At 43.0% G+C, this 26,671-nt stretch overlaps 1 protein-coding gene across 4 annotated transcripts; it reads right to left on the minus strand.

Annotated features, from left to right (window-relative positions):
• Positions 1-216: 216 nt before the first annotated feature.
• On the minus strand, positions 217-26,405 carry IL20RA (interleukin 20 receptor subunit alpha). Of its 4 annotated transcripts, none has more exons than XM_052784473.1 (7): positions 26,233-26,405; positions 11,357-11,486; positions 7,916-8,094; positions 7,076-7,251; positions 4,700-4,844; positions 4,010-4,149; positions 217-1,480 (listed from the first exon to the last, which is right to left on the minus strand). In XM_052784473.1, the coding sequence occupies exons 1-7, from the start codon at positions 26,324-26,326 to the stop codon at positions 569-571; spliced, it is 1,776 nt and encodes a 591-aa protein (XP_052640433.1). In that variant the 5' UTR covers positions 26,327-26,405; the 3' UTR covers positions 217-568. The 4 variants fall into 4 exon arrangements, with proteins under 4 accessions (XP_052640433.1, XP_052640436.1, XP_052640435.1 ...); XM_052784476.1 differs by having other exon boundaries at positions 11,371-11,455; positions 26,233-26,356; XM_052784475.1 differs by having other exon boundaries at positions 11,371-11,486; positions 26,233-26,351.
• Between the last annotated feature and the right edge of the window lie 266 nt (positions 26,406-26,671).

A 26,671-nucleotide genomic window follows, 5' to 3' on the forward strand; every position in this document is an offset into this window, starting at 1 on the left:
ACAGTATGGAAGGGACCCTGCACCTCAGACAAGTCTTTCAACAGAAATAAATAAGAACTTCACTAAGTAGAAGAATATTTATAAAATGGAAACAAAAATATATACTGGAATGCCCTTAACTTCCACAAAAGTCAGCTCAAACCATTACAAGTAGCAGGAGTGAAACCTAGGAAAGACTGCATTGTGTCAAGATACATGAAATAGCTCAGCAAAATGTCATATTGTTGCTTTTTATTTGCTAAAAATAACTGTCTTCAAATGCTGATAATTTGTTTTGGTAGGATTACAATGTGAAAATCCTAACAGCACCCTGTGTAAAAATATATCTTTTTTTAAAAAGAAGATAATCTCATAACCATCATATTTTACCTGAGACGTTTACGATGGAGGTAAAAATCACTTACATCATGTCTGGAAACTGTTATAAATAACATATGAATAAGTTGTTCAACTGTTATGTTCCCAAAAACTTCAATACATTAAGATGTGTTTGCTCCACTGAGTCCATCACTCTCTTTGGCAAAGTAAACAAGATTTTGCATTTTAGAATATTTTAGAAAATTATTGTTCAGTCTTCCATTTCTACATGCAGTCCCCATTGTTCCTTGAACTGCAGGAGATATGTTTCTTGGTCCTCTGATGATTCGTCAGATACCTTTTTCTCATACAGTCTGGACAAAATTCCCTCTTTGTCAGGATCATCACACTTGAATACTCCTTCACACACCTGATTTTCAACACTGGACAAGGTAGGAATATACAGTCTTCCAGTATGGGGATCCCAATCTACTACTATGGTCTGTTCACCCTCTTTCTCCGTGAAACCCTGTGCTATTTTTTCCAGCTGAGGATAGGATGTCTGCCCAGATTTTTCAATGTATAAGTCCACCAAGTTGATATGGGTCTCACCTGGCAATTCATCTGCTGCATCAACGATCTTCAAATTAAGTTCCTCTATTTTCTGTCCCAAACAAGGGTCTGCTGCCCTCACCAGTAGTCGGGGGCAATACGGCTGTCCTGTTTTCTTACTACCCAAGTCCCCCAAAGCAATCTGTGGCTCACCTGGTAGTCCCCTGGGGGCAGAAGTTTTCTCTTCTAGTTTCTGACTGGGAGTGAAGTCGTCAGCCCTTACATCATGTTCATACTCTACAGTCCCTGCATTTTTCTGTCTGAAGGTATTCTTTGTTCTAGGCTGGCCATAAGATGGCCAGTTCCCAGTTTTGTCCCCTTCCTCTTTGTGTGGAATATCTTGATGTGAAATATCAAGCAAGTGTTTTGTTTCCGGCACTTCTTTTGAAGGCAAATCCTTCCCTTCGGTGCCATTGTAAATGGTGTAGTAACAGGGACTTTTCCCTCCTGATAGACGATTGGATTCCTGAGATGGCTTGTACTCGTCCACGTTAACAGCCATAAGGTTGACCACTATTTTTTCACATGGTATGAAAACCCTTTCTTTGCATCTGTCAGTGTAGTGCCATACCTGGAAAACAAAAAATAGTTTCGTTTGAGTGAAGTATAATAAAAATACCATCTTGCTACTTCTTATACTGTCATATATTTTTAAAATATAAGGCTAGGCTAGACCTTACTAGGAGGTTATTTCAATTTAGGGAAAAAGGAAATTCATCACATAAACCTCCAGCAGTGTTAATATGCTCCACTTTTTTTATGCTATCGGAAGTAAAACTGTATTATGACCAGCTCTAATATCCCTTCTCTCATCTTTCGCATGTCAAAATAATGGTTAGAACAATTTTTGTCAAGTTCTGTTTTTGCTTCCACCAGCATAAACTCAAGTGACTTTGGAGAAAACATCAGAGTTGTCCTTGGGTCACAGATTACGGAATCTATTCCACTCTCTTTAACCAGTGAAGAGAATTGCAGTCAAAACCACATCCCAGAAGCACAGTCAAGTACCATGTTAAGGTATAGCTTACAGAAAATTAAATAGTATCAGGTTTCCTTTCAGAGAAGAAGCTATACATCAGGTTGAAGTACAGCATATGGAGCCTGCATTGTGCAGTCTGTCACAGGCTGCTTTTGTGACCCTGTGATAGATCATCTAGTTAAACAATAGGAATCTTTCTGAAACAAGTAATGTTTCTAACAGTAGTAAATACTGTATGAGCAGTCACTAAAGGAAAGTGCAACAGAAAAACAACAGCCAGAAGCTGCACTTCAGTGCTTTCAAGCTTGAATGGAAGACTAAGACCACTAATCAATGTACCATGTAGTCTGAAAGCTCCCCCAGGGCAGAAGTGCTGGACCAAAACAAACTGCTTATTCCACCTCCCTCTGACCACATGCGGTGCCCATGTGGAATCGTCTGTAGGTTGGGAAAGCCAGAGAGCATCATTAAAATACCAGGTGTATATTCATTTGTTACCTTAACATTAACTGAATCCAGAGGTGGAGAAATAAAATTGAAGCTTCAAGGTGGTCATAAAAAAGTGCAATGGACATTAAACACCCACCCACCCCCAACATACAAATTTTACATTTATTAGAGAAAAAACTCCTGGAGTTGGAGTTTGGTCTGCTATTGAGTGGGAATTTTTCACTAATTGGCCCTTTATGTTCTTGGACTGTAAACAGCTCTGTCCTGCTAGCTCTCCAAGGGAGACCAAGCTATCTCCCCCTACCATGCCTGCATCCCAGGATAAAGAATAAAGAATAAGAAAGATGGTGAAAGACTTTTTACCAGGGCCTGTAGTGAAAGGGGCAACCGTTTTAAACTGAAAGAAGGTAGATTTAGACTGGATAGAAGGAAAAAATTCTTTACTATGAGGGTGGTGAGGCACTGGAAGAGGTTGCCCAGAGAGGTTGTGGATGCCCCATCCCTAGCAGTGTTCAAGGCCAGGTTGGATGGGGCTTTAAGCCACCTGGTCTAGTGACAGATGTCCCTGCCCCTGGCAGGGGGGGTTGGACTAGATGATTTTTGAAGGTCCCTTCCAATCCAAACCACCCTGTGATTCCATGATTCGGTGATAAAGCTGGTGCCTCAACAAGTGCAGGAGGTGTCTCTGTGCACATCTGAACACGCTGCTCTACTCCTTCTGAACGCACAGCCCCTCTGTGAACATTTCTCCTGTCACCTCTGTGCTGCTCTAGATTTCTTCAGAAAGATCAGCATGTTGAAACCAACTCCCTTATACCTCCCATCCCACAACGTCATGCAGATGGGATTAACATCAAAGTGTTCATTCATTATTGTAATTGCATGTTTATGGTTAAGCAACTTGTTTAGAGATAGCTGTGAGAAAGCTCTGCTGGGCTCCTGAGCTGGAAACCAGTAACATTTCTTAGACTTTATGTGTTCTTTCTAAAAATTAACAAGCTTTGCAGGTCTAAGAAACTTGCAAACATTTTACGTAGAAAGTGTATTTGGGCTGTCTAACAGAATGTGTTTGCTCAGACATTTTTGGGTGTTAGGAAATGGTGCAATATTTGAAAGTATTCTTGAAATGCAGATTAAATTATCTGTGTGATGCACATGTGCTAAATCCTTCACAATCACAATTAAGTGGAAGAATCTGGTAATACCCAGTAATAGTCCAAAAGAACATCATGGGATTTCAGTACTGCTTAATTATCTTCCCTTCTTGTTTCTGAATTCAACCAATTAATAACCTTTGTTCACTGAATCTCTTCTAGGTAAAGCTTCTTCCTAGATACATTTAGGGAGTGCTGACTTCCTAACAGAGCTTGCCTCAGTGCACCTTAGACCTTGCTTATGACAATGACTCTTCCCAAACTAACAGTTCTGTTCTGATCCTCATTAGCTCTGGTCATCTTTTTAGATACAGTTGCTAACTTGAGTTATTACTCTGTTTTTCTCACATTTAATAACCCTCAATGAGATGTTCTTTTCTTAATCTGAGTGACAACTAGAGCTTTTATTTGTAGCTAGCCACGGTTTCATCCCAGCTGACTTGGAGCCACGGAAAATGCACAGCTCTGCTGTGAGTGCCAAGGTTGGCAGTGACCTCCTGCAACACAGAACACTTACCAGGTTTGTTGGATGTTTCTGTTTGCTGACGTGAATATACCTGTGCACACAATAGCATGTCATTGAAATAAAAAGGACAGCCAGCATGACAGGCAGAACACATCCAAATGTGACTGTTATAGTCTCATCTGCTGTTTTATCTGTTAACAAAACAAAAGTTTTCATTGCACTGAGCAACTTTTTAATGTATTCAGATAGTAATGTGTGCATTCACAACATTGCTTTTTGGTTATGGGATGCAAACGTTTTAGATAAACAAGGAATTCGCAGGAAATTTAAAAAAAAATGACACTTGAGCTACAGGACAAATTTTTATTATTATCTAAATTATAAAATAAATTCTAAAAAGAAGTAACAACTCCTCCCTCAGGTTCTCCTGTTGCTAAATTCAGACTGACCCATCTCTGCTACTCTCAAACCTCATTCAAGGAGAAAAAATGTTACCTATTCACTTAGACTCAAAGAATGCAGATCCTTCTCCTCAGAGGTACTGACATACTTTCCAGTCAGTAGATCCCAGCTATGTTTTATTAAAGGCAAAGATTTTTTCATTGGTACAAATGCACAGAGAGGGGAGAAACAATGCTAGCTTTCACTCTCAGAATGGATACATAAAAAACTTAGAAATGCAATCACCATGATTTTTTCTAACCTGCATCTTCTCTTTGTAATTTGCCAGCTTACACATACCTTTCAATGTAGCAATGCAATATTCTTTGGAGAACCCACTGTGCAAAAGTGGTGTGGTGACACGTATCTGTGCACTGACACAGTAAGTTGTTCCAGGTTCTAACCAGGGCACAACCAAGGTGCTGTTGCTGATGGAGAAGAACCACTGAAAGACATAAAAAAAAATAAAAATTTTTTTCTCCCCCTTTAACAACTCCTCAGTTATGGAAAGGTAAATATCTTCCATACAAAATGTGTCACAAGCACACAAATTTTCTGGAAAGAATAATGATACTATAAGAACTGCCAGCTGCATCCTTTTTTTTCCAAATACAATCAAAACTCAAGTTATTTATTAGGTCACGTCCTCTCTGAATATTTCACCTTCCATTCAATCATTCTTCTACCACTACTGAACAACTTCATGCTTTATATGAAGTAGAAGCATGTGCCACCATTAGCCCACATTCTCATGCTGATGTTGCAGTAGAGCTAAAGTATCATTCCAGCCCTGTCCTGACACATAGGCCAATAAAAGGCACACAGTACAGTTTCACAAAATCTTTCAAATTGGGATGTTCTGGTAAAGATAGGAGCCTTAGAATAATGGGTGTTATGTAAACCTTGGAGTCCAAAGTAAAGTAACTGCTATATGTCAAGCATCTTTATGGACCCCGCCCCCCCCCCAAAACCAAACAACCCAACTTTTGTCTTCCTCTAATTGTTAATCTTGGCATTTTAATATCTCTCTTGATAGGAGGTGACCTTTTTGGTGCAAAGTTTCTGTCTCAGTTCAGGAAATTCAGAGATTTGCCAGATAGAGATTATGCCTGGAGGACGGGAACAGAAGAATGAATGGGTTTTTTTAACTGATCACTGAACTCTTCCTCATCTACTGTGTTTGTGCTGGGAAATACTACTTGCTAATGAAATGTCAATCTGCAGAGACAGGCAAATGAAGATGTTCAGATGTAGTGACAAAGGATGCACTTTGTCACGATGTATTGTGAGTATTGCCAGTGGACTGACTGGCTGGGGAGTGGCCCTGCCAAAGAGGACTGGGGACAGGCAGCGAGCTGAATGTGAGCCAGCAACGTGCCCTCACAGCAGAAGAGGCCAGCAGCATCCTGGGCTGTGTTAACAGGAGAAGAGGGGGCAGACGGAGGAAAGCATTATTGCCCTCCACTCAGTGCTCATCAGACCACATCCAGAATACCGTGACCAGTTTTGTTCCCCCCAATACAGAAAAGACTGGCAAACCGGAGTGGGTTTGTAGAGGATCACCAAGATGGCTGGGGCTGGAGCACTTGCCCTGTGAGGGGAGGCTGAAGGACTGGAGTTTGTCCCACCTAGGTGTCCTGGTTTCAGCTGGGATAGAGTTAACTGTCTTCCTAGTAGCTGGTACAGTGCTATGTTTTGAGTTCAGAGCGAAGAATGCTGATAACACTGATGTTTTCAGTTGTTGCTCAGTAGTGTTTAGACTAATGTCAAGGATTTTGCAGCTTCTCATGCCCAGCCAGTGAGAAAGCTGGAGGGGCACAAGAAGTTGGCACAGGACACAGCCAGGGCACCTGACCCAAACTGGCCAACGGTGTATTCCATACCATGTGACGTCCCATCCAGTATAAGAACGGGGAAGTGGGGGGCAGGGATTCGCCGCTCGGGGACTGGCTGGGTGTCGGTTGGCGGGTGGTGAGCAATTGCACTGCGCACCATTTGTACATTCCAATCCTTTCATTATTGCTGTTGTCATTTTATTAGTGTTATCATTATTAGTTTCTTCTTTTCTGTTCTATTAAACCGTTCTTATCTCAACCCACGGGTTTTGCTTCTTTTCCCGATTTTCTCCCCCATCCCACTGGGTGGGGGGGGAGTGAGTGAGCGGCTGCGTGGTGTTTAGTTGCTGGCTGGGGTTAAACCACGACACTAGGGAAGAAGGGATGGCTTCAGGGGGACCTAAGAGCAGCCCCCAGGATGACCCAGGGAGGTCATCAAGAAGGCAGAGCCAGGCTCTTCACAGTGCTGAATGGTGGGAGGATGAGAGACAATGGACGTAAGTTCAAAAAGAGAGGTTCAGATTGGATATAACGAAATATTCTTTCCCTAAGCAGAAAATCAAGCAGTGGAACAGATTGTGCAGTCTCCGTCTTTGGAGGTTTTCAGGATGCAACTGGACAAACCCTGAGCGACCTGGTCTGAGCTCATGGCTGATCCTGCTTCGAACAGGACTTCAGACTAGAGATCTCCTGAGCTTCCCTCCAACCCGAATGATCCTACAATTCCTATGAGGTTATGAATCCTACTATTTTGATCCTTGCTGTTGCGGACAAAGTGCATTTTAAGAAGCACAGAGCACAGATTTAATAGGTCCAGTTCTACGGCCTTGACAAAGCTTACCCGCTTCTTTGTTTTTTTGTTGAGGACAGACACGTTGTATTGCAGGCCAGGATACACCTGAAGCAGAGATACGGATTCTTCCTCAGGACTTCTCTTCCACTTCTCAGGGGCAGTCAGAATGATTGAAATAGATTTCTCAGTAGAAGATACACTTACCATGGGTGGATCAATTTTAGCTGGAAAAACGAACATGTACAAAAACCAGTCAAATGCAGCAGAGGCACACTGATTTGTCCATGCAGTTTCTTGAAGTAGATGATATTAAATTTTTGTAATGTTTTGAGGTGTCTAGGACTTCGAACAATTCATTTATATTGCTAGAAAATTATTTTATCAGATAACTAAGAGGATCTTTATAGTGAGAAGGTGAACACTGACTTAGAATTTTGCCTAGGAATTCCTGTGACTTCGCAGGAGTTTACAACCTTGAAACTCCATTTGCTAAAACAAGCTAAATTACCAGTATGTTCTCAGATTATCTGGCACAGATAAGAGATATTGTGATCTAGAGTACGATTACTGATTGGTTTAATAGAGCCTTTTTAAAATCAGAGCTCTTTATACTGTGGATGTGCCACAGATTTTATTTGCCTTGAGTGAAGCTTTACCATAGCACAAAAGAGTATTCGGTATATACAAGACCATATATCTAACACACATATATCCAAATTCTAACATTATTATTTTAATTACTTGTGCCAAAAGCATAAATGTGAAACAACTGCAAAAAACCCCTAACCTCATGTTAAAATAACACATGCTATGAAGGTACATGCAGTCTGAGCACACAGTATTAATCAAGGCCATTGAACATCTGGCTGCGTGATTAGCTTTCCTTACTGTCTGTAAGAGGGTTGAATCGTGTGGTCTCCATCCAGTCAGAGCACATCCCATTTAGGAAGGCTTTAACGCTCGCGTAGTATTGTTCTTCATAGTCAGAGGTCTCACTGGAGAGGTCACACCATGTGCTGTTAATATTCCTGCATTCTGGCTTTCTAATCCATTTGCCAACACCGTATCTATATTGAAAAAGAAAGAGAATGGAGCTGTACAAAAGATATTGCCGTGATATTAGTCACCTCGTAACATAGCACAGAAACTGATATTATGGCTGATAAAACAGTTTGCTTGTTTTGCAGAAAACTGCAATTTCAAGGAATTCCCAATTTCAGCTAAGATAAACCACAAGATTTTCAAAAGTTTTTCATGAAAAATAAATCAGAGAAGGCCCTATCCAGAAGAGGCCATGTGGAACTAACTGGGATCTTACTGATAACAATCTAAGTCCAGTTTTGCTTGCACAGACCAGAGATCTCTCAGCTTCAGTCTCTACCACTTTAGTTTAAACTCTAAACACAAGATAACAGAGTCAGGATAACTATTTATATAGAGACAAAGGGTTCTGACAGAATGGTCAGTGGCTCATCCTCGTGTACGGAGACAGATGATGCTCAGGGCGTCCAAGATGAGTGGACAGGAGACTACTCATTGCTGACTGTCAATTCTTTTTCTAGTTTAAAAGAAAGACTCCATTGGAATACAATGAACTTCAAAACCCTTCTAGTTGAAAAAGGGGCATATACCTGCTACCAACAATGCCTCGGTACTGACCAGCTCTTATACACTATCAGAAGAAATCAAGATTTCCTTGGAAAATTCCTGCCTGGATTTGCTCAGAAGCTCCTGCTCCTTAAATTCACATTATTAAGAATTCCCCTTTGGCTGCTAATTAGTAAGGGTGTGTGGCAGCTTCTACATGACTGCAGGACAGTATCACTCACCAGCATTTTCCACCCAGCTCAAGGCCTTGCTCTCCTAGGTAGGTAGAGGCACATATGAATATTTTTATATTCAGTGTGAAAGATGACCATATCTATGACTACAGACTCTTCCGTGGACCACCTGACCCTGCAGAGTCAGTGTAGCTAGTGCTCTCTGAGCTCTCACCTTCTACACAATTATCTTTCATTCCATAATTACTGAGCACTCTCCCCTTTTCTAGGAGGTGAACTGTGACTCCTCTGTTAGCATAGAGGGCAAGATCTGAGCAAAAGAGATTGCAGCCTCTGTAGTAGCCAGTTCAAGTTACAGGAAACTTCTGAAGATCTACATTTGGTTTAGTGTCATGAAAACATTACTAGATCAAGGGAAGTGTAAATATTAGAGATAAAGATTGGGAGCATGACATCATCCATGACAACACTACTACACCTATTTGTAAGATAAACTTCCAGCACCATCCTTCAGAATGACCCAGTGCTCTCTCAGTGGGAATAAAGGAAATGGATTCCGGTCCTCACTCAAATTCCTTGATATCCTACTGTTGTTGTTTGGGTCCCTATCTCAAGCGTGGTGTCCTCAGATGCAGTTTGGGTCCCTCCCTCAACCACAGTCCTCCGAGAGTGCTGAACTATGGCTTGATAGGTATAGGCCAGGCCCCAGTACAGTGTGAGGAGCTGCTGGTTTTCATTGGGGTAGACAAGGCACCCCTCTATCAGGTGGCGTGTCAGTTTGCCAGTGTTGCTTGCCTGTTCGGGTGTAAAGTCCCAGGTTATGGGAGGTGATACCCGTCCTAGGAATCTGCCCAAATCCTTCCATACACTCTGCCAGCCAGGGACCGGTCGCTTGAGGGCACATTTCAGTATTGCCTCACCCAAAACTTGTCTTCTCTTATACCAGGATGAGACCAGATTCCACAAAACCCATAATATACCACCAGTATTAATTATTAGTATTGAACAGCTCACATAAGGGTGAACAAGGACCTCGGGAGCCTGCATAACAAACCCATTTATATCAATGCCAGGTAGGGAGAGGGAGATGTATTCCCTCATCGCCTCCACAAGATAGCTCCCACAGCACAGCAAAGCCATCAGTGCCAGGACAAAGCACATAGCCATTGTTTGTATTAGCATGTTCCCAAGTTCCTTCATCCTCCCCTCGAAATAGCTCCCCCAGCACAGTAAGGCCATCAGTGCCAGCGCAAAGCACATAGCCATTATTTGTGCTATTATCATGTTCCCACGCTCAGCAAAATAGAGATAAGCAAGCAGCCAACAAACTCCATGACAGGCACAGGAGCTTGCTGCTTAATAACTAGCTGTAGCACGCTTAATGCAAAACTGCCATTGTCGTGCCCCATGTTAGGCACCAAAAAGGACTGTGGTGGGTTGACCCTGGCTGGGCGCCAGGTGCCCAGCAAAGCCGCTCTATCACTCCCCCTCCTCAGCTGGACCAGGGAGAGAAAACATAACAAAAGGCTTGTGGGTCAAGATAAGGACAGTTTAATAAAGTGAAAGCAAAGGGTGTGCGCGCAAAAGCAAAGGAAACCAAATGATGTTATTCTCTACTTCCCATCAGCAGGTGATGTCTGGCCACTTCCTGGGAAGCAGGGCTTCAGTAAGTGTAGCGGTTGCTCCGGAAGACAAAAATGCCCCCCCTTCCATTTCCCTTTACTTAGTTTTTATATCTGAGCTGACGTCATATGGTATGGAATATCTGTTTGGTTAGTTTAGGTCAGCTGTCCTGGTTATGTCCCCTCCCAAGATCTTGCCCAGCCCCAGCCTGCCATTGAGGGGGGTGAAAATGTTGGAAAGCCAGCCTTGATGCTGTGCCAGCACTGCTCAGCAGTAGCCAAAACACTGGTGTGTTATCAACACCTTTCTAGCTAACAATGCAGAGCACAGCACTACGAGGGCTGCTATGGGCAGAATTAACTTCATCTCAGCCAGACGCAACACACCCAGAAAGGTGCAGACCTTGAAAATATAAGGGCCTGATTCCAATCACATTACTTGGTTTTCTACAATACTTGATAACTTCAGTGGATTTTCTCCTAGACTAGAGAGGCTTGCGGGATCAGAAGAAAACTGTGGAGGTGGGGTCTGTTAGAAAAGACCAACGAAACATGGGGCGCTATTAACATTCTATTAAATACTGCATCTCCAGATCCATTTAAATGTGTACAGATGTCAATCCACAGCATGGTCCTTCTTCATGCTTCTGTCTCATTTCTCAGGAATGCCCCTGAAAGCTTTCATGTTGCATCCCAAACTTCTTTCATAGGAAGAAAGTCTCCTTACAAATTTTTTTTAACTGGACCTGAAGTAAGCAGTACCAGAAGTAAAAGTTAAAAACTGTACTGCTTAAGTCTAACTGCTTAAGTCATTTTAGTTTGTTCTTTACTTTTTCGCAGCCCTATCTGGCATAAAGATTTTTTAAATTATTATTTAAAATGCTAAAATAAAAGTCAGTGGGGATAAAATAAACAAGCCAACTTACACTGAATACTTCACCTTGTAGAGTACTCCATCTCCTGTGCCTTCTGGTGCTGACCAGTGAAGGACATTCTTCATGTTTATAGATTCAAAATGGACATTCCTAGGGTTGGGCAAAGAACAATACAACTCTCCTGAGAAAGAAAATAAGAAAGGAACAACATACGCTAAGAATCTGCAAATACATACGCTTCCAAGTTAACCAAAAAAGACACTTATTTTCAAGTAAGCCATAAAATGATTTTTTAAGTAAGCCACAAAATTCTACATACTGCCTTTCTTATAATTAAAAGCACAAGGTTGTTGGCCATGGAAATTCAGTTTTTTCAAAAGTGTCCCTAGCTAGTGCAGTCCCAAATTCCATCTGTACCAGTGTGGTTTTTCTCTAGCAAAAATGGCTTTGCCATTTATGACAGACATTGGCATGGAAATATTCAGAGACTGGAAACTAAAGCTAGAAAAGCTTGGCCTAGAAGAGACATGCATTTTTTTAAATTGGAAAGGTATTTGAACATCAGTTTGAATACTGAATAACAATTTAACTCTGGAAATTATAAAAATATCCTTGATGCTACAGTAGAATCTTGTAGCTGAGTGGACTTCTAAAAAATCAAAACAGTTATTTTTAAAAAGACACGTGGAGTCTACTGCAAACACAGCTTTACAACCAGAAGTATGACTTCACACTGGAGAATCAGAGTGAAAGATCACAATAGCCCCGACATCATTTGATCATCCATGTTGATTCTCCAGAAAGTCAAAAGTGAACACCTACTGTTAGGTCACTCATCTAAGTTGCTGTTTGTTGCACCAGCATTTGAAATGAATAAACAAGCAAGTCTGGGGCTCTTAAGAACCCCATTTCACGGCTTTCTAATACACACTCCTAATCTAATAAACTTAATGGAGATGCTCCCATTGCTAAACTGCTTGCAAAACCGAGGCCCATGGGCCAAGGGGCAGAATCCCAAGCTCCAAGTTGTGACTCAATCCCCAGCACCTCCTGCCACAAGAGCTGTGCCCATGGGAGCAACCCTGAGACCAGCCCTGAAGCTGCACGGCTGGGAAGGAGCTTCTCATTATGAGTGGCCACGAGAGTATAATGGGGAAGAGAAAAAGTGAACCTGTGGTTCTTCAGGGCTTCTCAAAAGCCTTTAAGCTCTTCTTCCAGGGATGCAATTCTAGTTCTTGAGGTAACAAAAACAGACAAAAAAAGGGGGAAATAAAGCATATTAACACTAACAGTGGGAACCTGTCTGAAATAATAGTCCTTGACATTTGTTACTTCCTTAAGCAGACCTTAAGGGTTTTTCTGTAGTATATTTCACTATTACTAGAGTAATAGTGTTCATCCTCCAGTATGTGCAACATCTAGTTGCTTTTGTAAGTAAAAGTCACCACCATTTTCCTGGTTAACTTGCTGACTTGTAGCTGTCTTTCAGCCAAACAGTAAAAGCTTTTCTCTTCAATACATTTATTAAAACAATCTGCTTGCAGTTCTGTAGAGACCAATTACTTTAAACTGTCTCGGCGGAAACTCTGGGTTTTCCAAGCCTCTAGCTGTATGTTAACGTTCAAAACAAACTCCGGTATATGCCTGCCTCTGTATCTTCAGATCATAAAGCTGTTTACGGAGGGTATTTCTAAAGTTGCTCTCTTTTTATCTTCAGCACTTAGCTAGTGTTCTGTGGCTTTAAAAATTTTTCTAGTCGGAGAACAAGTTTCAACAGGTATAGTTCTTAGGGTAAGCTTATTTATTTACAAGAAGTATATAGAAAGTCTCATTTCCTTGAACACTTGGACACAGAAATGCCCAGTGACAGTCATCTTGAAGAGCTCCAACTATAGACTCAGTCATAATGAAATAAAAAAAGTTTCAGGATGCCAGGGGATGCAAAAGCAGCAGAAAGAGACCTCCACTAATCTGCTTTACTCTAACATTTGCTTCCAAGTGGGAGATACAGAACCTAGAAAATAAAAGGTTTTGATTTCCCCCAAATAAATGTCCTCTGCAACTCCTTTAGGTGAAACTAATCCAAATGTGAAGATGAAGCTGTCCAAGACAGCCAAGAGAACAGCCTAAAATGGGCAACATCTGTTCAGTAAAATAGAAAAGCTCCTAAACCACTGATGTGCATGCTACCAAGAAGAACAAACCAAAACCAGCATTACATGGACTACAACAAATCATCAATGCATCAAACTTCACTCTTTGTACCACATCCCAGCACTAAAGCGTATGGAGACTTCAGGAAACCCATCAACTGCATAATCAACAACCAGGAATAAGAGATTACAAAAAAAAAAGAGTATCAGAAGCACACAATACTGCCCAAGCCCTGAGAAAGGCAACCACGCAATCTGCGTAGAAAGGGAGGGAGGGACTGAGGCACAAACAAACTTTCTGCTGCAATTCCCAAGTAGGAGGAAATACAAAGTAGGTATTTTCTTAGATTGCTGGGAATCAAAGCCATAAAAGGCTTCTCATTAAAAAAACAATGAGGACAAACTAAAAAGCCCAACAAGGAGAGATTTAAGAATAAAACAGAGTCTGGAGGAGAATACAGTATTTACTGCATGGTCCAAAAAACTTCAAAGGAAAGACTAAGAAAATTCAAGCCCTTAAACAGCAACAGATGAGAAGAATATTTGTCTCTGGTAACTTGGGCTCTGAGCAAGGCATCTGTTCTGCAGTGGTCATAAAAAGCAGAGGAAGATAAACTCTTCCATAGGTTGGTTCATCTCTCTATTTAGGATGGACCAGACTGGGTGCATCTCTCTCCCTCCAGTGGAGATGGTGGTCAAGCCCATCAGCCTTGATCTCCACTTCCTCGGCAGTTAAACTTATCAGAGATGCACCTTGTCCAGGGAGAAGTGGCAGGAAACACTGTAAGTCTTTACGCGAGAAGGATAATCTCTCCTCCATGTCCACCACAAACAAGGAGAAAAAGGAACAGAGCTCAGTTTCAGCGAGAAAGGAGGTATTGGGAGTAATCCCTTGTGGGAAGAGGAGCGACACATGGGGATGGGTCACCTGGGAGGGCTGCTGGATCTTTCAAAGGGCAGATTGGAGAAACATCTGCCAGAAATGACATTAATTTAGCTGATTCTGCCTAGGGGTAGTGGGACGGACTGGGTGATCTCTTAAGGTGACTGCCAGCCCCATTTTGATAGGCCTTCTTATACTATCTGATAAATCTGGCTTTGCACTGTGCAGTAATAAATTTGGCTGGGGTACTGCTGAATCAAGTGCAGGACAGCTAAACACATCCCTAACAGCTCACTTTTCACACCTTTTTTCTTTAAAAGTTTTTAAAATGTGTACTTCTTATCAGGCTAATCCATAGTCACCGAACTGAACTGGCCGGAGGCAGCCAGCTCATCACAGACGAGTGAAATTACTTCCATTGGTTTTCTGAATAGTTTTTTGTTCGCCTTACCTTTTGACATTTGTCCATCCTTGCATAAAAACATTTATATTCCTCGAGCACATTTTGAAGTAGCAAGAGTCATGCATTTGTCTGTTACAGTAAAATATTTTTAAACTAGTAACATGCAAAGGTGTTTTTTTGTCGATTTTTTTTTGTTGTTTTTTTTTTTTTACATTTGCCTCCTCCCAGTGTGGTTTCTGTTGTGGTAAACGAAGTTTCAAAACAGAAACACTGACTGCAGTAGACGAGCCAATCTCCACATGCAGAACCCACAGACTGTATCTTTACAAGATCTAAAGTATTACAACACTGTTGGCGTGCTCCCACCTGCTCCCAGCTCAGTGTGATTTGGAAGGCAGAGAGACCGAGACCGTTAACTTTCCATTTGCTGCAAAAGCAGAGATTTGGTTTCCATTTCTGGTCTTGCCCCTTCAGTAAAGACTTCTGTTTACCCTTACAACAAATCATGCAAGTTTTTTTATTCACCAATTCTGCATCTGTGAAACAAGAATAAAACTACCATACTGCCCTATTTCTCTGGGAAGCGTTAAGAATAAACTCCTTCGTGTCTACTCAATAGTATCAGGAGGTATGCGTAGAAAATAGATTATATATACAGCTTGTATGTTCCATGGTTATCAGTCAGAAAAGGACTCAAGTATGTGCATCAGCTGCTTATTTCAGTATCTTGTCTTTAAACACAATATATCCAGTTATATTCTGATTTTATTTCCATTAACCAGGATTAATGGCATGGGTGTCACATGGAGTATTTTCAGTTCTTACTGGCCTACATGAGCGCAGAAATCACTCATACCTGTTGCTTTGCTAGGTTTAGTCTGTCTCATCAGTAGTCTGCAATGGCTGTCATGACTTCCCAGTATAACAAAGTAACTTTATTCCTTGCGTGGAAAAACCTGGAGCCCTTATTACTGTCTTTGGAAATGCTGTAAATCAAACCTTGAGTAATACCATTCCTTACAACTTCATGACCCTGCACACCTGAACTGGAAAGAAAGTAGTAATATAGTCTTGCAAACTTCACCACCACAACAGAGGCAAGTCCTGATCTTAGAATAAGCTATTGCAAGACTCTCCAAAATAGGTATGACTTAGCCTGAAAACACCTTCACGTGTGAGCCAAAAAACCCACTGACGTCAGTGAGATTATTCACATGAGTAAAAGACTGCACGGCAGGTGCCTCATCTTCTCTTTATGAAAGTGTCTGCTGCGTTTAAAAACCTGGTCACTTTTAATCACGTACAGCTCCCTAGCAGGTACGTGCCTGGCTCCAGTCGGTACTGTTCAGAGCTCGGTTTTGGTTATAGCCGTATCTATCTACACACGTGCATACGCACACGCAGACATATATATATACAAGTATAAGCACAGATAATTTCCATGTTACAACTATTATCCGTTCAGTGTATCTGCTTTTTATCTGCGAGGAGGCACTGCTGCCTATCTCAGTGACAAACAGCTGCATTTAATGTCAATGCTGCAAAACAAATACAGCTGCAACTACCTGTGCCCTCTCGCTACGAACAGATTTAACTTTTCACTTGAGTTGGGTAACCTAGCAGCTGCAAAGCATAAAAATACATAAACACATAAAAACGTAGATGTTTTTTCTGTACACTGGCTAAAGTTCTGGGGTGGGGAGAAGGCAGAGGACCCACTGAAAGCTGACCTGTTGACACAGAAATGCCTCCTGTCTAAGTACTGTTGTTGACCGTACCGCTCTGAAGCGGAGCGATCATCTGCTGTATTTTACTGTGGCATGGCTACAAGGGTGCAAACACTAAATTATCCAACAAAATAAACCAACAAAGATCACAAGGCTTCTCTAGACATCTGTAAGATATAATTTAAGACAGTGAGTGATGTGGAAAGCATTAAGACAGAGAGGTGAGCCTTACTGCAACAGAGCTTTTCCCAATAGCCACAGGAGTAAAACCCAGGGACTCCTCCCCTACAGTCATCTCAGAATTTAAAAGAGGAACTCCTCTTCTGACAACAACAGAGAGTTTGGCTTCAATTGCTGTTGTATTTTCTGATACGAGAGTAGCCCTTGAGAGCACCTCTGATGGAAGTGGCTCCTTTGTGCTGGACACCAAATTTATGGGCAACGCTGCAGGCACTCCCCGTGCCTCACCATTTGCAGCTGCCACTCGAAGGCCATGGATCTAACCCACACTTACACACCTTGGGGGGAGGACAGCCTTTCAAACAGGCCGAGGCCCTGATTTACCTTTTCCCACCAGTGAAGCATCAAGCAATTTAGGAGTAATCTAGGACACCGAACATTCACTTCTGGCGATGCTGTAAGCCACTGCCCTTGCTTTAGTCTTTCTGCTCAGCTTTGGGTGACTTCCACCAAACTCCTGCAAAATCTTGCTTGCTCCTTCTATGCTGCTGCTCTTCATTTTTTAAGGAATTTTTGCTCTCTTTTCTTCCTCCAGCTCATCTGTTTCAATGGTTATGTTGTTCTCAGTGAAAAATATTCCCTCAAACACAGGCCTAAGCATAATATAAAAATGGTCACACTCCGTCAGAACAAATGTCCATTGGTGGCACTCACTAGCAGAGCGTTGGGGCTGTCTTTTCTGGCACATCTGCAGCCTCAAGCAAGCCAGCACTGGCCACGTAGGAATGTGAGGGAGTATGCTAAGTGGTAAACAGGGGAACCGAGCCAAAATTGGAGATCAGGAGTTACAGAGAAGAAGGGAAACCCATCGAAGCCAGGAATACACGTTAGCAAATGTCATTACCTGCTATTAGTCACCTTAGCAACAATTTAAACAAATGAGTTAGCTTTTTTTAAATTAAGTGAGCCTGAAAGTTTTTCTCTGTGCCCATTCTTTTAGACTCGAACTCATCAGTCTGGATAATGAGGAAGAAGAGGAGGAGGAGAGGCACATAGGAGTCATTGCAGCTTAGCTGCCTTTCTCCTAGTGGGTTGCTGGAGCTCTGGGACCGCCAGGTATGAAGTTGGGCTAGTGAAAGCCTTTGACTTGAGCAGCGCTGATGGGAATGTGGGGAGGAGCACGGAGGTGATTTCCTGTTCAAGTCATAACAGAGCTCGAGAGCTAACCACAAAGCACACTCTTGCCCTGCCAGAACTGGAGCCCGTCACTCCCATCACAGCCTGTTCAGAGGGGGCACAGGGGAGAGGGAGACGGGGGCAGAAACGGAGATGTAGGACTACATGAAAACCAGGTGGTGGAGCAGATGGAAAAGCATGAGAGAAGAGGTGGGGAAACGTGGGAGAAGGATGAGACTGGGGCACATGGAGTTTGTTTTTGAAGAAATAGGTAGGCTGCCATTGGAAACAGGTGAACCCAAGGAGGTCATCTGGGGAAAGAGCGCGAGTGGAAATACAGCCTGAGGAATGGGAGAGATGCAGAAGAGGGACTGAAGCTGCAGCTTGCCCTGACATGCTCTCCTCCTCCGTGTGAAGCCTTGCATTTATTTATCCAAACCATGTCCTAACTTACAAAAACACCTCTACAGAGAATATTGGTCAAAGAACACTCAGACTCAGTCCAGAAAGACCCAACTTCAGAAAGGAGGAGAAAGTTTTCCCAGTCCCTTGAAGGCTTGCTAGGAGACAGCTGGAGAGGGCCATGGCAGCTGACAACCATTCCTTTTTGCTAACTTGTATGACAGAAATGAAATAAACTGAATTTTCTTCCCACTGTGCTGAAGGTTTGCAAGTGCAAGAGTAGAGCTCACACTACCTAACCATGCCCTGCTGCAAAAACCTTTCCTTGATGCGCTCCAGCAGGAGAAAGTTATTGTAGGTATGTTTTCTAATTCTGAGTGATCAATACTGGCCTGAAACAAGGTGAATGAAATTCAAGGTGTGCTTGCCTAAAATTACTCACAATGCCTTTAAGGCTTTCAGAGTCATGTCCATCAGAGGTGTTTTGTGTTTGTTGGGTTTTGTTGGTTTTTTTTTAAATTATCAAATTCAATGAGTTTTTGTTAAGTTTGGAATGCAAAAACGTTTTTTGTCAAAAAGAACTAAATTCATTTTAAAAGCCCACTGTTGACACAATTCCATGACACAATAGCTGTTTTTTAAAACAGATGTTTTGAAGTTATATAAAATATTAAAAATAGCCCAACTGTCCAGCGTTTAATTTTGAGGATTTTCTTTTCTCCCTAGAACACATTTAGCATTACCAATTTATTACTACTTAGATCAACCACAACCCAACAGCCAAGAAAATGAAAGCTTAATTAGAATAACTCTGACATCTCACATTTGTTTTTCAAAATACCCAAGGGTTAAATAAGCTTTCTGTTTGAAATATTGTTAAAATTATGCTGTGTGACAGTTATCAGCCGAATCCTGATAGACCACATTTTGGAACACTCCCAATCCATCCTTACATAAAATACCTATTTTTTACACATAAACTGAGCAAAAATTAGTTTTGGCTTTCATCATTTAGTGCTGGCTAATATCAGCTGGGCAACAACAGTCCATTTTGAACTGACGGCATTATATTCCTTGCCTAACAGGTGTTGCTCCTTGCTCTCTGACCTACTGAAGGCTTGTCTAGAGAAGGGATTTTGCTTTTCTTGGAGTCCAAACTAATTTAGTTAGTAAAATCCCCCATTCTGAATCCACATTTTCTCTTGGGCAGGACATTGAGTGTGATGTCAATGGAGGATGAGCACTTGCTTGCATTTCTGAGGGAAAAGCAATCCTCAAAAGATGCGAGTCAAACACCTTCTCCTGCATCCAAGACCCGAGAGGAAGGACCAACACTCCTAGCAAGCAATCGGGCTGCCGAGGTCACACAGCCACCCCTGTCCAAATGATCATAAATGGCCTATTTCCAGTCCCCAGCCAGTGCCTGCAAATGGCAAGAGGCAATTTCAAGTTCGCCCCGTGGGAGAGCCAGCACAGTTGTAGGTTTTATCTCTTGCAGGGTGCTGGAGACTGTCCGACGATACCCCGGCAGGCGTGAGGCAGCCTGCTGAGCATCTCTGCTACTCGAAGCACTCACAGAATTGTTTTTCCCTCTTGTGCCCCACGTTTATGCTTCTCCCCACAGATGATCAAGGACACAAGCTCCTCTGGGAAGCAACTGCTTGTAGAGAACTCACAAGAAATGAAGGTTTCCTGGGCTACCCACCCATTTCTGTTGGTCTCCTGTGAGGTACAGGCTGGTGTGTTTTGAGGCACCGTATGACTGTTCAGAGTGCCCCACAGTAATTTCAGATGTGAACAAGTCAGTATCTAATTATAGGTATAGTAGTATTTTTAATATCTTTCCTGTACTCAACAAGCATTTTTTTGTTAAAACCACCAGTCGTGATTTCTAGACTCATTTACTTGCCTACAGATTTAAACGGATTTTGCTGAACAGAGGAAGTCATTCAGCATAATCATCTACGTCTTTCACACATAAGTTACAAAAAACTGCCTCAGAAATGGCGTTAAAGTCAGTAACATGCACAGCTGGATCCAAGGGACAGTGCGGTGTCGCTGACGTTCAAGGGAATGGCCAGCACACTTTGATGAGATCAGGAGGAGCCTGACCATCGCCTGGGCTGGAGGAGAAGCTAGCTCTCGGTCTTGTTTGAGCTACTGCCAGTTGATTTAGACTCAGAGAGCTGAACAGGTCTACTTCTGTGCCTGTCTGCTACCTTCTTACAGCGGGAAAAAGCCCTGTCAGCAATTACACATGCCTCAGCCTTCTCAAGGCACAGTTTTCAGTGCTTCTGAGCCACATCCTGTACATTACTATTTTGACTACAGTACCCCTGAAGAGCAGGATATTGATGTACTTTCAGAAAAGACAAGGAAAGCTGAGAGAAGTGAAGTCTTTTGCAAACCAGCTGCAATAATAAATACTAGCTCACCTGCTCCCTCCAGCCTTTAAGAAACTAGTAGGAAATAGATTAACCCCTTTCATCTAAGAGCTGTAATACCCACTCGTGTGTGTTCTTACGCACAGAGTGTGATTAAGCTCAAACACATAAATCTTGGTAGCAGAATGTAAGATCCTTTCACCTCCTGAAGCAGCATTCTTCTCTTACTTCTCTTTGGACAGATCCTTGTCTCATCACAGAAAAGGGAGTGGGAAATAGAAGGCTGAAAAATAGCTAAGCTATCAGGTGAGATTTAACTCAAGGTTCTGGGGTATAAAGAAGGGAAGAAGAGACTACAGTCTTCCTCCTGTCCCTTCATTGACCTTAAAATACTCTTGCAGTAGCCAGGCAGACAGGAGAAGTCACATATTTTCCACGAGAAAGAGATATAGTTTATTTAATCTCTTCATATGTAAACTATCCCATACCTCCAGTCCTACAACTTGTTTCCTTTTCTGTCTGATTTAACTAGTTTTACTGTACTGTTTTCAAGATAGGATGAGCAGTGGATAAAAACCTGCAAGTTACTGGTACACCAAGTATAAAGCACAGATCCGTACATCATTTAAACACAGCTCTCCAGTAAAACCTCATTTTTATCTAGAGATGGGCCTGGCTTCCAGAATTCAGGCTCTTATAAAGCTAAGCTTCTTAAAATACAGGAGCTCTTGTTTGGCTCATAAAGGGTGATTTTTCGCTCTCTTAGCTATTAATCCTATGGTTGTAAATATTTAACACCACTTCTTGGAGAAAAATCAGTCAGCAGAAATCAATCTGTACAAGCCACAGCTATAAAACCAAAGATAAACTGGAACCACACATGCACAAATGACTTGAGTAATCCTAACCACTTGCTTCTCTTGGAATTAAGACTATAAAGGCCACTAGAGAACACCAGCCATGGAAGGGTAAGGTTATCATCTACAGTGGTGAACCTGAACGTTCACATGGGGAACTGCAACGCACATCTAAGTTTTGGACTTTAATCACAAATCCCAACCGCGTTCAAAGTTTCTCTATAGAATGAACTACTTCCTTTAACCATTTCCATTCCTAATTAACAGGCAATAAGAATTTGTCAAGTTGTGGAAATCATAAGCAAAGCCAAGCACTAGGGCACAGATCTGAAACAGCCTGGTATGAGACTGGAAATTGGAGATGAAAAGATAAGGATGAGCCTTTAGACTACATGAACGTGACACTCCTTCTTCATATACTGTAGTTCTCCTTATGCCAATATCCCTTTTTATTTATTTCTATGTTAGATTTACTCTCCTCTCCTTCACAATGGCAGAGAGCCAGGAAATACCACGTAAAACCACCAAGCTCAGCCCTCCCATATACTTCCACTCTTATTACTGAAGCTTAATGCCCTCTCTGGTAAACACACAGATTATCGCCACCAAAATGCAGTTCGATCCTGCTGAGTATATAGACATATACTAGATAATACAAAACACTACATGCACAAAATTGTCAAGTTTTCAGAGGGTTCAAAAATCATTGTATTTTACAATATTTTTCCCCACTGTTTTTCTCATCTCTACCGTTGCATGAACACATTTTTTCTTCTTTGAATCATTTAGCTAACCAAAGAAGACAATTGTCTGTGAGTTCTTACTGCATTTGGGTAACATACAGCCATCACTTCAAGTGCAATCTGTAAACTTCCCAGGACACAGACATCATGGAGTATATCCACAGGGCGATTAGCCTATTTATTATGTGCACACTGCATGCCTTACACATGAAATAATCTGATGCCTCAGTACGCTATTTAACACTTCAGCTAATACTTACCGGCTGTGTCTGTGCAATAGATCAGCCTCTTCCCAGATCCAAAATGTACCTTAAATCACCTTGTGTCAATACCAAAACAGCTCAGCGCTGATCAACTTGAAGCCATGCAATTCACTTCTGTCCTTCACAAATTATGACTGGTGCTCAAACACTATGTATTCATGCAGGAATAAAAGTGGTTGTTCAGGCTTTGTTTCTATCAAAATAAGCTGAGCAAGTTGCTTCTGCTGTCCCAGTTTTCAGGGGGAGTGAATTGCAGACAGCACTCTCCCGCTTCCCCTCGAATCCAGGAGGAGCATCCACACACGGACCTCAAGTTTTAAAGCCCTGGGTGTACGCCGACCTCAGGACGCCTTCTCAAGGATTCACTGTGGGTATGTGAGGAGGAAAGGAAGTGGATTATTAGTGCTGGAATATTGCCTGCCTTCTGGATGGTTTTAACATGATAAAATATGTCTGGGCATCAATGTGGTCCCTGAACTCCAGCTCAATGGCTTAACTGCAAAGCCTATACTGTGACCCCTTTTATCCTTTTATTCTGTATTTCCCAGAACATCTTGATCACACGGGATGTTTCGTACATTTCAGTGGTCTAGTAACTGTGAAAGAAAACATACTGAAATTTGCTTAAAGGGAGGCCTGAAGCTACTTCTTAAAATGTAGATCTATTTATTAGTAAAAATATGATCAAATGGAAGATGAAAGTAAATTAAATCAGGTGTGTCAACACAGACCAAGCAACTTATGCAACTATTAGAAAACATGAAAAGGGGGAAGCTTGCAAGGTCCCATCATAAGAAATGTAGTTGCTATAGCCATATACCAACTCCAGTAGGATCTAAGGCTATGTCTACATTAGCAAGTAATGCAACCCACTACGAGCAGGTCTGTTACATGAAAATGTCGGTATTGAGAAAATCTTTTCTACGCTATACACGTTTCAGGTTTTTTCTTTTTAATGTTGGATTAGCTTTACTTGCATTAGATATTCTGATGAAGCACATCTTCCAGGGCAGCTTCATCCAGAAGAAATCCAGTTCCAACACTGTGTCACAATACAGACAAAAGCACAGTAAGAGAAATGATTGAGAGATTTGTTTCAAAATCACATGCCTTACCTGAACAAACACAGTAAACATGCCTTAAATATATCAGAATGCTTCTATTTTTGCAGTACAGCATTCAGGCTCATTTCCCTTTCCTCAGAGTAAGTATATATTGCAGTATCCATTGCATTCTTTCTTCTGTATAGATCTATAAGACAGAGACTGGACTCTATGGGCCAGAAATTTAAAGGTTTCTCTAACTGCAGAAGAATGTGGTTAGGGAAACCTCCACTAAGAACATGGGGCAGGATTTAAGATGGAGATTCGTAAATTAACGTTTTACTACTTCCAAAATTCAGGATGTTCCTTCCTATCCTGATGGGTTTCTTGCAAAAATTGCTAAATTCTCCCACGTGGTAAAGAGGAACATGCTACATTTCTTGATCCTGTTGATTAAACGATGAATTTTCCATTTTTTTCCATTTGCTTTTCCATTTTGCATTTTGCATTTTTGCGTGTTAGGTGGGCACAGATCATTAGACAGCAGTGCCCTAGAACAGAATGCAGTCAGAGACTGCTGAAACAGTAGATGTAATCCACTAAGGATAAAATTGTACCCACTAACACACCACAGTGAAAACAAAAGGCATTTTGCTTGATGTTTTGCAAAGGTCCAACTATGAGTTAGCCTTTAAATGCTGCTGCCACAGAGTTCAGAAAGGAACTAAACAAGAGATCCCAAAGGGACGGGCACAGCACAGATCCTGTAAGATGCTAGAATTTGAGTCTGTGAAGTCCTGCTGTAAGACTGCTTTCCATGGCACTTGGGTCCCAGTATAATCCATTCCTATTCCAGCACCAGATCAAGCACTCAGAGCAACCACAGTATTTTCAGGACTGCATCAGCTCCCGACCAGCAACCCAGGCTTCTTCTGTTAGAAGAAAGTACCCCAAAGGGACTCCTCTACTTATCACTTCACTTTGGAGAAAGAGCAGGAGCAGTGCTATGACAGTTCTGCACCTCATATATTTTTTTCCATTGTTAGCAAAATACTGCTAGGCTGAATTAACCAACTTTTACTGTCTCACACTGAAAGAGGTGAAGATGGAAGCTCTAAGCCTTCGGTGAAAGGCACAGCTCTCCCTTCCATGCTGGTATTGCTGACTGTCAACAAAAACCTGAAATTATGTCCAGCTAAAACCTCAGGAATGTGCAAACAGATTCCCTTCTCCTTGAACAACCATTAGACAAAACCAACATATGCCCCTTGACACTTTTCTAAACCTTCTTTGGAATCAAAACCAGTAGTAGTCAGATTTTAATTTTTTTAAAAGGGCAACTGAATACCAGTTATACAGATTTTCCAAAACACTTGCATCAGCGAACTTAAATAAGATGAAAACGACATGGACAGTTACCTAAAGAGAAGCTAGCATTGGTACCTCTGAAAGTCACGCAAAATCACTGATGCATAACAGAGTAGTTTGTCAAAAGAGTTAACTGAGACACAGTACTTTGTGCTACTCAAGAACATTCAGGGTATGAAGAACACTCCTTACCACCGGCCAGCTCCCACAGGATCTGGGAGTTTTGCTGTGGATTTAAATGGGAGCAGACTCTGTCCTTACATACTTGGTTTTGGAGGCAACATTTGCAGCAGAGAACAAGAGCACGAAGATGGCGTAGGTTCCTCAGAAGATCTGCTGAACTCTGCAATGCCTTGCTCGGTTTTATACTCGAGCGATATAAAAAAAGAAATCGTGCACGATGCTTTTAACAGCAGCAGGGGACCCACCACGCACACCCATTCAACAGCTACGGTTTACAAGCTCATTCCCACTGGGTACCACCCTTGCCTGTGCCGGAGGCAGTCTGCCATTTGAGCTGCTCCCACAGCCCACTCCAGCTGCCACCTTCCCTGCTCCCTCTGCCTCCTTGTGCTTGGATATGTGGCTGTCACCGCAGGAGTGCTCCAGTCTACAGGTGGGAAAAGGGAATGGGAGCCACTCCGGATACTGGCACACGAGCTGAGCATCTCTGCCAAAAACCCCATCCTGCCTTTTGTGTTAATCGGTCCCTCGACTGCTCAGGTAGGACTCTGGCGCATGGCGGCTGTCAAGCACAAAGGAAGATACAAACACCAAAGACACTTGGAGAATTACCCCGATGAGTATAGCAAGGACTGTCTCAAGAGCACGCTATCAACTTAGAGCTGAAAGTAAATTAACATGCGGCTTTGTAAAACCTAATTCCAGCGTTAACTACGGAGAAAAGAAAAAGAGGAAGCAACATTACAGAAATACCCAGTCCTCTCCCTCCAGTTCAGCACCGGAGGCCAGAAACACGAACGTTAAATGAAGGCACCGCTGTCTAACACGAACGGCACACCGCACCCCAGCCCCGGCCCGACCAGCAGCGGCGGCGGCAGAAGCCGCCTCCCGCCCGGGCCGCCTGCGCGGGCTCCGGCCGCACGCAGGCAGAGGGAGCACGGCACGGCACGGCACGGCACGGCACGGCACGGGGGGCCGGGCCAGCTCTGCCTGCCCCGGCCGGCCGCCGTGCCAGGACAACCGAACGCGGAGACGACCCCCAGGGACCCGCGGCGCGGGGGGGCCGGCTCCCAACTCCCGGCCCGGGGAGGGACGCGCATCCCCCGCGGGGCCGGGACAGAGACCGCGGCCGTGACCCGCGGCGGGCAGCGCCGCCACCTACCTGCGTGCGCCGCGGGGGGCGGCGGCAGGAGCGGCAGGAGCAGCGGGAGCACCGGCAGCCAGGCCGCCCCCCGCCGCAGCCAGCCGGCGCCCATGGGGGCTCACATCCCCCGGCCCGGGCTCGCCCCGCTCGCCAGCGCCGCCGCCGCGCAGGTGGAAGGAACCGACGGGCGGCGGGCGGGGCGCGCAGGGGAGGGGAGGGGAGGAGGAGCCGGGCGGGCGGGTGGGGGGTGGTGGTGTGTGTGTGGGTGGCTACATCTTGGGGAGGGGAGGAGGAGCCGGGCGAGTTCAGATGCCTGACTTTTCCCATTACTTTGCGTTAAATAGTGCGTTTGAACGTGGGAAGAGGCTATGGAGTCTCCATCCCTTGGAGAGACTCAAAATCCAGCTGGGCAGGGAGCTGAGCACCCTGCTTCACCTGACTAGAGGGTCTGCAGAGG

This window comes from Harpia harpyja, chromosome 4 (assembly GCF_026419915.1).
Source record: "Harpia harpyja isolate bHarHar1 chromosome 4, bHarHar1 primary haplotype, whole genome shotgun sequence".
Classification (NCBI taxonomy): Eukaryota; Metazoa; Chordata; class Aves; order Accipitriformes; family Accipitridae; genus Harpia; species Harpia harpyja.